This window comes from Labrus bergylta, chromosome 12 (assembly GCF_963930695.1).
Source record: "Labrus bergylta chromosome 12, fLabBer1.1, whole genome shotgun sequence".
NCBI lineage: Eukaryota > Metazoa > Chordata > Actinopteri > Labriformes > Labridae > Labrus > Labrus bergylta.
In genome coordinates, this window is record NC_089206.1 from 21,768,892 (window position 1) to 21,780,067 (window position 11,176).

The 11,176-nt window shown below is 43.4% G+C and overlaps 1 protein-coding gene across 1 annotated transcript; it reads left to right on the plus strand.

Moving 5' to 3' along the window:
- Window positions 1-1,354: 1,354 nt before the first annotated feature.
- gpr173 (G protein-coupled receptor 173) lies at window positions 1,355-9,983 on the plus strand. The gene is made up of 2 exons (XM_020630399.3): window positions 1,355-2,278; window positions 7,159-9,983. Exon 2 carries the CDS (start codon window positions 7,331-7,333, stop codon window positions 8,513-8,515), a length of 1,185 nt encoding a protein of 394 aa, XP_020486055.1. The 5' UTR covers window positions 1,355-2,278; window positions 7,159-7,330; the 3' UTR covers window positions 8,516-9,983.
- The last annotated feature ends 1,193 nt before the right edge of the window (window positions 9,984-11,176 follow it).

Here is an 11,176-nt window from a genome sequence, read left to right on the forward strand (position 1 = left end):
TGGGTGTAACACCCGAGTCCCACTGTCTGTGATGCTTTCAGAGTTTTCCGAGTCCTATCTTCACTTTGTTTACATCGCCAGGACGGCCGGCGGACTCCTCGCCTCGTGTATAAAAGCTGTTTAATTGAGGGACTAGAGAAAAGAAGAATAACATACTGTACTCACTGATTAACTGTGTTTCTAGATCACGCTCATTTCAGGTAAATTTACATACAGTGTGAAGATACGAGCATAATAAAGATCGCTAGCATTAGCATGGTAACACAACAATGCAGTGTAAGTTGTTTTGGTTTCATGCTGGTGCTCAAGGGCGACATCTGCTGGATCAAAAAATCGCATATAAAGCCTTTAAGGAAAGACTCATTTATTTGAATCGCATATTTGACAACGTGGCAGTTTAAAGTGCGTTACATCTGACAGGACGTCATTAAAGACTCATTAGAACAAAATTAAAAGGGAAGCTCAATTTTTAAAGCAACTATTCAAAAATAAATACAGGGGCGCTGGTGGCGCAGTGGTTAGTGCATGTATGGAGGCTGTCGTCTCAAGCGGGCGGCCCGGGTTCGCTTCCCGCCTGTGGCTTCTTTCCCGCATGTCATTCCCCACTTTCTCTCCCTGGTTTCCGACTCTATCCACTGTCCTCTCTATCCATTAAAGGCACAAAAAGCCCAAAAATAAATCTTAAAAAAAATATAAATACAGCAGAAATCAAGTCTATCCTGTGTAAATGTGTCTCTGAGTCATGACTGTCTATAATGAGTGAGAAGCTCGAGGGGAGAGGGGTTGGAGGTGTGTCTCTGGAGGAGAGCGGAGGCTTAAGTATGGAGGAGGTGTGGCCAAACAGCAGTTTGTTTTGGTTTCATGCTGGAGCTTAAGGGCGACATCTACTGGATCAAAAAGTCACACATTCTTCCTTTAAGATGTGATTGTTCCATTTAGGGCTGCACAATATTGTTAAAAACGGATCTATCTGCGATATGTATTGAATTATACAAAAATACAGAAAATCTATCTAGAAAAATGCAGTCATTCTTTTTATGCACATATTAGTCCTGCCTTTTTTAGAAAATTGTACAATGTGTGACTACTTGTTGCTTCATGTCATTCCCCACTCTCTCTGTCCCCTGGTTTTCCACCCATGGACTGTCTTGTTTTTAAAATAAAAACATAAAATAAATCTAAAAAAACAAAACAAAAAAACCCCAAAGGTAATACGATTTTATTTATCATTTCAGCCTATATTTTCTCTATAAAAATATAGAATACATTGGTGCTCTCTGGTGTTTTTTCTTCTACAGGGAGGGGGGGGGGGGGGTCGGGCGCATCCCACCCCACAAAAACCTCCCTTGCGCCTCTGCCCATGGACCATTCAGACGGGATTAACATCCCTGCCGATAACAGCAGCAGTAGCCTCTTCTGACGCCTGAATACTGCGCTCATTCCCGAAACCAGACCCGCACTAAAAGCCGAATAAAGCAGCTCGTCCACCCGCCGGAGACAGCTCAGGAACAAAGGAACCTCATCTCGGATATTTCCCATCCCGTCTTGGCTCGGAACGGCTCTCTGCTTGGTGAGATGCCCGGCTGGCCGCTGACGGGCTGCGGGACAGAATGAGGATCGGCCTCGGTGTCATCCCGCAGCCCGAACCCGCCTGCTCGGGACTTCCTGGCCTCAACAAACAGATCCGTTTCGGACCAGAAGACCTGCCTGGGGATGTCTCATAATGCCAAAGGGTTTAAAGAAGAAGAAAGATGAGGGTTCCCTTGGACTGACTGGAACAATGCGAAAGGAAGTGCGGCGGAGGATCGACAACAGGGTTTCCGAAAACCTCGAGCAGGAGATGCTCCACAGGGCGTCTGCTGGAGTCTGTCAGCTGCAGGGAATTATGAATTTTCAAACGCTGGAGTAGGGATTTTATGATAGTCAAGAGTGGAGTTGACACACTGATGAAATAAACAGCATCTGAATGGTGATGAACCCACGTCTGTGGAAAACAAGGAGACATGACATGCACAAGAAAAAGGAGGAAACGCAGCTTTAGCTTCTGTAAAACCTTTGTTTTTTAAAGGGGGTCCGCAACAGGCTTCCTAGACACCCCTTTTCCACAGACTTGGAGGACTGACACTGCTGCATTTCGTATTTATCTTTTGTTTTCCAGCTTGTCATTTTTAAGTGGGAACAGCCAGGTGGATCGTTGTAGCCCGTATTTTATGTAGACTGCAACAAAACAGACGGCCTGCCTGCCATATAGTGTGGAGGACAAGCAGCCCCACAGCAGGTAAGGAGCACAACATGACTACCATTTTGTATTGCCCACAGGTCCCCCGATCTGCAAAATGTGCATGCAGCTTGCCTCTGCATCCCCCTGCATGCTTTTTTTTATTTGAGTGCTTGCTGCCTCCTGCAGGCCCAGACTCCCCCGGCTCTGTGGGACTGGTGTCTTTTGTCTGCCTCAGCCTCGACAGAGTGATCATCAGAGCAAATCCTCATATTACATGCATGCATCACAGCAGCAGTGACGCCGTGTTGTGTTGATGATAAATAATACAGGATTTCCCCCAGCTGTAGGGCCTCGCTCTGCACCGGGACAGCCAAGTGATTTAATACGATTTGGTGTAATGTGCCCCTCAAGAGAGCATAGCGCCACCTCCTGAAGGGAAACATGCTCTGTGCTTTGTGATTTTTTTTACACTGGACTGCAGCAGCTGGTGGCTCTCTGGCAGTAGTCCTCATCAGACCTGTAGGCTCCTCATGAGGAGGCCTGATGCTGGGCCCTGCTGTCAGAGACCAAACTCAGTCTACATCTCATCCAGTGAGCTTTGTCGCCTCCTCCCACCAACATCAAGCCAGAGGTATTGGGCTGCTGTTGCTACCCAGTTCCTGACAGTGACTCTGCCCTCCGCCGCCAACCAACTTCCAGCTTCACAAAGCCCCTCCTTCAAGACACACAGCCTCTCCTCACAGTTTCCCATAGATGCATACACTTGTCCTTTTAAAAGGAGCAAAACAAAGAAGGGTTTTGATTTCTTCAAATGAGATTTCATTCCTCCTTTTTTAAAACAGCTGTATAACATACTAACCAAGTGATACAGCTTAATACTGTAATCAGAGGTGTGTTGTGATACATCCAGTGGTTTATATCATGAAAAGGCAAAACTGAAATTCACCATTGTTTGCTTTGTGTCTCCCCTCACATATTAAAACCCAGAAGTTCACAGACATGGAGGCAGTTTTTTTAACGACACACTTGTGCATTTGGTCGTCAAACTATTAAATACTGCAATTCTTTCTGACACCACATGATTTAAAACGATAAAATCTTGGTTAATTTACTAGTTTATGATAACATAAAGTAACAAAGCTTCAAGCCATATTAACCTAAAGCTGCTACTGGGTGCCTGTAGGACTTTTGGATTTTTGTCGCCATGTTATCGAAACGTGTCGATGTCATTTGATTTTTAAAAGGTGTTTTTTTGTTTTGGAGCTTTTTACCTTTATTGGACAGATCAGTGGATTGAGGAGGAAATCGTGATGAGGGGGCGTGGGGAATGACACGGGCCAAGGGCCGGAATCAAACCCGGGCTGCCTGCTTGAAAGACTACAGCCTCCGAACATGATGGGGGTGACCTCACCACTAGGTCGTCTGCGACTTCTTCACAATGCTGCCCTAAGCTTTACACTGACAGTGTGCTAACATGAACTGAAATTCAATCGGCGCATTAAAAGTCTCACCTCACTGGTCGGTTATGAGTATATGCTAGTTTCAGTCTTAATCAGGACACAATGTTTATTTGCGAAATGAAAAACCTTTATCGGGTTTTTGAGACCGTGTATTGATCTTAACATGCACAGCACATAAAAAAGATACTCCACTGTCACAGTCATGAAAACGAACATCTCTGCACCTTAAATGGTCTGCAAGAATCACTCCTAGACGTCTCAGTGGACGAGTCAAAAAATAATATCCCCCTTGTGACAAACATTTCAGTTTCTAACCGTCCTTTTTACCTGATTTGATTTACTTTTGATCCGTAACAAGTTCCTTTTTCCCGCGTTTGAGCTAATGTTCTAACCATCGGTCTACCACAAGTTCCTTATTCTCTTTAAAAATAAAAGCAGGTGTGTATCAAAACAGGAAGTAGAGCAACAGAACTTTGACAGTATCTAACGGTCACTGTTGAGCTCTGTTGTCCTGGATAAATTGAAACTGCTGCTGATCCCCTCTATTTCAGCCCTGCTCAGAACAGGCTGTTTCTGTGTCTGTACCTTTAAATATGTAAATGAGCTGTGTCTGACCACGCCCCCTCTCTGGAAGGGCTCTGGTGTACTCGAGCATTCTCGCTCCATTTCCTATTGTTTACAGTGAGAAGGCAGATTCAGAGGGCAGAACAAACACCTAGCTGTGGGAGTGTCACCCACCTGGGGGAGGGGTTACTGCCCTTTGTGATGTCATGAAGGGAAAATCTCTAAACGGCCTGTTTGAGCACACATTTTCTGAAAAGTGGAGCAGGCAGACGATGGAGAGGATGGACTTTACTCATGATTGGGGGGTTTGTAGACGGACTAGAGACACATATTAGAGTTAGAGAAACATGGTGAAGTGGATTTTACATAAAATGTGACCAGCTATTTAGGAAAGGGGTTTGAAGGAAGGGCAAGGAGTGTTTCCGGATTCCTATTTTCATTCCTGGTATGGGCATACATTCTGTTATTAGACTTAGGCTGATATTGTCTTGTCTGACCATAGTATTATTAGTGGTTTTGGGGTTATGGTAAGGTTTTTGAATAATGCCATGCGCTCACTCCAGCTACTGTGTAGATTTTTTAACGTGCATCTATTCATCGAGTTACAGCATTTGTGCTTATCCATCTCCAGAAACTCAAATAAAATTTAGAGCAAGGACACTCCAGTTGCAAAGCAGTTAAAACATTTCTATATGACCTTCTCATAGGATCCTGGAAATACCTCGCGGTTGTCATGGGAACAAATGTAATTCAATAGTTCAATTGCATAAGTCACAGCAAAGCGGAGGCAAAGATATTTTCAGAGCACCTGTAGTGACATGGTTCTCACAGCTGGCGTTTTGTACAGCAGCAGTGAAAGCAAAGTGATACCAAAGAACATTAAAGATGGCAGAAGGCCTCGTGAGCTGAAAACCAAGAACCAGATCAGACCCCACTTCCTTTTTTTTCTGGTGATTTCACTGCAAGAGCTCTTACCAATATTGGTTCTAATACTTCCATTTAACGCCTACTTTAGATATTTTACTTCCCAGCGCAGGGTAACCTTCCAAGATGGACATTTTTTAAATTCATTTTTTGACATTTTTGCCTATATTGGTAGGACATAATTATGTTGGGGGAAGAGAGTGAGGTAGACTTGCATCAAAGGGATGAGGACGGGAGTCGAACCTGCAGCCGGTTTGTCTAACCCTGTAGCCTGTGTATATGGGGCACTTGCCCCACCAACTGAGCTAAACCAGCACCCCAAAGGAAGTAATTTAAGGACATCGGTCCAGTGAATTACCCAGGATGAGTGGATAAAATACGTGACAAAGCAGCACCAGTGTCTGCCATCTTTAAAAACCACATACCCGTTACTGCAGAGCTAAAAAATCAACAGGAATATGGAAAATGTTGCAACAGTGAATTCTAATAAACAGACCTATCATTCACAACTCTGTTATTATCACACACCCGTTAACACAACAAACACATCTCAGACTCTCATCCCTGAGCTTGTTATTATAGTTGTCGATGTATATCGCCCTGCTACACCAACTGCTGGCCACTTAAGGATTCACTTGGTGGTGCAAATGCAAATAGAAAAGATGCCCTTGAAGGTATACGTTATCAGGCCAGATCCCCAATGGGCAGTTCCTCTCAGGGAGTTCCCCCAGGACTGTTTGGTCTGAAAACACCTCCAGATGAAATAAGAGACAGAGCAGGGACATCTTAGATAGTTTTAGAAAACACAGCCTGTCTTCTCAGCTGGTTGAACCTGGCTAATGTAAATCTTGACTGTTCATTAGGGACCTTAGCTGCTGCTCAACGTTGAGCCAATGTTTTCTTTATTGGTCAAACGTTTTTCTCATTTTCTTCTTTCATTTTCTCCTGTTTGTATTTCTATGTTTCAGTCTTCAATTTGATTTGCAATATGTTGTTTGTCTTCCTTTTCCTTCAACTTTTTGTAGCCGCAAAGTGTTCCAGGAACAAAGGATATCTGTAAGATAATATGTTAGTCGTATAAATATTCTTGGATCCACTGTGGGGTTTGTTGAATGAAAATGAGATTCTGGTGAGGACAGCGAGTCGTGCTATACTTTGCTGAGCTTTTTGTAGTTATTTATAAACTCTTGAGTCACACAGAGTTCACCACAAAATAACTGTGTGTTGATACAGCAACTGGATCTTAACCCTTCATGAGTGCTGATTAACAAACATGCACCCAACGACCATGGTTCTGAAATTTACTAAAAAAATGTAATAGGGAATAAGGATGCTAGACACACCTCGGTTTTAACTTCCCAATGTGTGAGGAAAAGTCCCATCACTCAGACACTTTATTATGTTTAATTCATTTACACAGAGCATGTTTAGAAGATAGTTCCATAACTTTGCAGAAGAGGGATTTAAACGTTTTCTTCTTTAATTTAAAGGGAGAATGTGACTTTTTGATCCAGTAGATGTCCCCCTTGAGCACCAGCATGAAAACAAAACAAACTGCTGTGTGGCCACACCTCCTCTATACTGCAGCCTCCGCTCTCCTTCAGAGACATACCTCCAACCCCTCTACACGCACCATATTTAAGCACCATTAAGCACAAGCGGCGGAAACATTTTTCCTTTAACTGTGGCCTGCATTGTTGTGTTAGCATGCTAATGTTAGCACTCTTCAGTTAGCTCGTAGCTTCACATTGCACATAAATTGACACGGAGTGACCTTGTAAGTACACTGAACAGACAGTACACCTATTGAATGTCTGCTTACACCAAAATAAACCTTCACTAAAGAGTTTGAACAAAACCAAACCCCAAGGTACTTAAAACATTTGGTCTCAGAAACATTTGTGTTTAGATGGCTTTAAATTTTCTCCCAGTATCATAGGAAGTCAACACCTAACTGCAAAAATGTCATTCTATGTCTTCCTTGTTTAGGGATCGGGAGGTTAGAAGACGTGTCACAGAGGGACCCCGCTCAAAATGGAGCGATGTGGACTGATGTGTTCCTATTCCTTGTGAACTGCAAAACGGAAGCAACCACGAGGACGAAGGATCAACTAGCAGGCGGAGGAGGTGGTGGGGGAGTGGCGTCAGAAGAAAAGGTGGTATGGCTGGGGGTGTGTTCGGGATGGCGAATGGGAATGAAAGCAGCGAAGGGCCTGCTGGGCCCATGGCAGCGGTGGTGGCAACGGCAGGAGGTGTTGTAGCAGATAGTCCTTCGTCGGCTGTCTCTACCTACATCAAACTGGTGCTGCTGGGGCTGATCATCTGCATCAGCCTGGTGGGCAACCTGGTGGTGTCTCTGCTCGTACTGCGGGACCGGGCACTGCATAAAGCACCTTACTACTTCCTGCTGGACTTGTGTCTGGCCGACACCATCCGCTCAGCCATCTGCTTCCCCTTTGTTCTGGTGTCTATTAAGAACGGTTCGGCCTGGACCTACAGCGTGCTGAGCTGCAAGGTGGTGGCATTCATGGCAGTGTTGTTCTGCTTCCATGCCGCCTTCATGCTGTTCTGCATTAGCGTAACTCGCTATATGGCCATTGCACACCACCGCTTTTACTCAAAACGTATGACATTTTGGACATGTGTGGCAGTGGTGTGCATGGTTTGGACCCTGTCAGTGGCTATGGCTTTTCCTCCTGTCTTTGACGTGGGCACCTATAAATTCATTCGAGAGGAGGACCAGTGCATCTTTGAGCACCGCTACTTCAAGGCTAATGATACGCTAGGCTTCATGCTAATGCTGGCTGTGCTCATTCTAGCCACACATGTTGTCTATATGAAGTTACTCCTCTTTGAGTACAAGCATCGCAAGATGAAGCCAGTCCAGATGGTGCCGGCTATCAGTCAGAACTGGACCTTCCACGGGCCGGGGGCCACCGGACAAGCAGCAGCAAACTGGATTGCAGGCTTTGGCAGGGGCCCAATGCCGCCAACTCTGCTGGGAATCCGGCAGAACTTGCACAACCAGAACCGGCGCCTATTGGGCATGGAGGAGTTCAAAGCTGAGAAGCAGCTTGGCAGGATGTTCTACGTGATCACCCTGCTGTTCCTGGTGCTGTGGTCTCCCTACATAGTGGCTTGCTATTGGAGAGTATTTGTCAAGGCTTGCACAATTCCACACCGGTACCTCTCCACCACGGTGTGGATGAGTTTCGCCCAAGCCGGGGTCAACCCTATTGTCTGTTTCTTCCTGAACAAAGACTTGAAGAAAGGGCTCCTTTCCCACCTACCAGCCTGCTGCAGGACTAAACCTCATCTGCCACGAGAGCCTTATTGTGTCATGTAAGCAGAGATGATGATCTAGAAGAGAAAATCAAGGGGAAGCCAACAGACGTGTTGTGGGAGTGTTGCTTGAGTTATTTAGGCATTTGATTCAATGCAAGCTACATTTAAGTCATGGGTGTAAACAGTAGGGGGTAATGGTAAAAACACTGGAATGGTAAGCATGTGTTTTCATCTACCAAACCCTTTGTCACTCAAAACAACGGCATACATGAAGTCAGACCCTTACTTTTGGTTATTAGAGACAAACTTTAATAGCAGAACATTGTGGAAACCAAGCCAGATTACATAAGCAGTTTTGCTAAGAATGTCAACGTGGCCAATAAGAGGGGTTTGAAACAAAGGATGTTTTGGTAAGCTTTGTGAAAAGAAATTACTAAGGACATTGAAGCATTTTTTTCCCCATTTTAAATAGCTAAATTTTACTAACATGCTGCAGTAGGTAGGCAAACCCAGATAGGATTATTTATTAAACACTGAGAGGAAATTAGAGAGAGATGCAACCTAGTTGAGTCTAATATGAACCGCAGACATTGCTGTTTGTGGTCATCCGGTTTGGTACTTGACAAAAATGACTGTAGGGGTCTAAAAGCATATTGTTTGGATTTTCTGACACATTTTATCCAAATGTAGTCTCTGTTATTTTCAGCTCTATCGTTATGAAATATTAAATTGCAGCCGAAGTATTACGTGTTGGACAGTATAGGACATAAAGGCACCCCAAAGAGTGACATTATGAAGAGTGACCTTTTATCAGGGGCAAGGGAGATGTTATAAACTGACCGTGCAAACGCTCTTCCCCAAATAAGGAACATAAAATTACTGTTTCTGTGTCTGACATAAACTCAAGGGACAAAAACACCAGCTTTGATGTCCTTCCTTTGTTGTCACTGTTGACGAGTTATTCATGTCTACTTCTTGATATTAACGAAGACAAATATGGTAACTTCTGCAGATATGTGCCATCAAAACATGTGTCTTTTAATTCTGTGCATATACTGTATTTCAGACAATAGATTATCTCAGTTACAGTAGCAGAAGTTTCCGCCCAACCATATTTTATGGCGCGTGATAGCACAGTGCCCAGTTGCATAAAATGCGTCTCTAAAATCTCTTCAAGTTTGAGTCTCTGAGTGTCTATGAGTTCTATGAGGAAATTTCAAAAAAGATCAACTAAGTCCTGCCCTCAAAGACGACCACGATGGAACAAAACAATGCCAAGAGCAGGTTTTTTCTTTAAATAACTCAAAAAACATGTCCCCCTAAATGCCCACTAGCCATCTCTCAGTCACAGATAATGATGACTGCCATGCTCGTCCATGCGCAGATGTTCAGTGGACATTTCCCCAAAGCTACAATATGCACCCAACTATTTCTGACAGACCACCTGGCATTTCTGGAGCATGAAATGCACTTGTGAATGTATGTAAATAGCTGTTGGAGGTTGAATTTGGTATACATTTTTAATGAATCATTTGAATTGTTAACTGACCGTCTTCATGTAGAAACCACAAAACTAGTTTTTCCTCTTTGAAGCCTTTGAAGCAAAAGAAACGCTCCAGTTTTCTTCACCCTTCAGTACAAAATATCAGACATGGTTTAGCTTTTAAAAATAAAAGTCAAGTTAAGCTGCAATGTATCTGTTACCACTTTGATCACGTAACATTAAAACATGTTTTAACCATAGACTGTGAAGTGAAGTAGCCACTGTCAAGTCACACATCCGTTTTTGTTCTACCCATTTTAGGCTTCAAGTTTTCCAGTTTTACACTCGCACTAAAATTCACCAAATAACCTACAGGATGATTAAAGAAGACTAGAAACAAGGGACCTGAGAACATAAACTTGTTAGCCATCTTAAATTATTGCAGAAGACCCTAACCCTAACCCCATTTCCTTCAACATTTCAATGCAAGCTGACTTCTTTGGACACTCAGTGAAAGCATCCAACACATGCTTGTCACTTTTAAAACCAAGAGGCCCGACACCGATATAAGGGAGAGAAACAATTCCGATAATGATACATCAACCAATTTCTTTCTCGGATCTCTCTTGGCTCTTAAGAGATAGAAAAATATAGATATACAAACACATTTAGTGCATTGAGCCCTCAAATGTACTATCAAAGATTTTTTTTTTTTTTAATGGGCCAGAATAACAACAGAGCACTGAAACACTAAGTTAGAAATTCTAAAAATAAGCTATATAAGAATAAATACCAAACTTTGAATTTGAATAATGGGTTTACAGCTTTCTCACCAACAGACCACAAGCCATCAGAGTTGGCTCTGTGACATCTTCCACCATCACCACCATCACTGGACATAAGGACTGCACCATATCTCACTTCACACAGCGGTGCACAGACAACTATATCCAGTTGAATGTCACAAAAAACAAAAGAAATGGACAAATATTGTATTGTAATCCTAGTTATATCGGCACATATCGGAGATAGAGAGAGACTGAGAGACTGTCGTGATGTCCTCTGATTTGGAGTCTCTAGAAGACACCAAAACTTAATGAGAAAGATTTGTTTTGATTGTCTTTACCTCCACATGACGATCCGTTGATCGTACAAAATCCATTTACAAAGGAGAAAAAAGTGCAGAAAGTCTGTGCAGAAAACGATTCGGGACAAACTTCCATCTGTGCGAGTGATCGC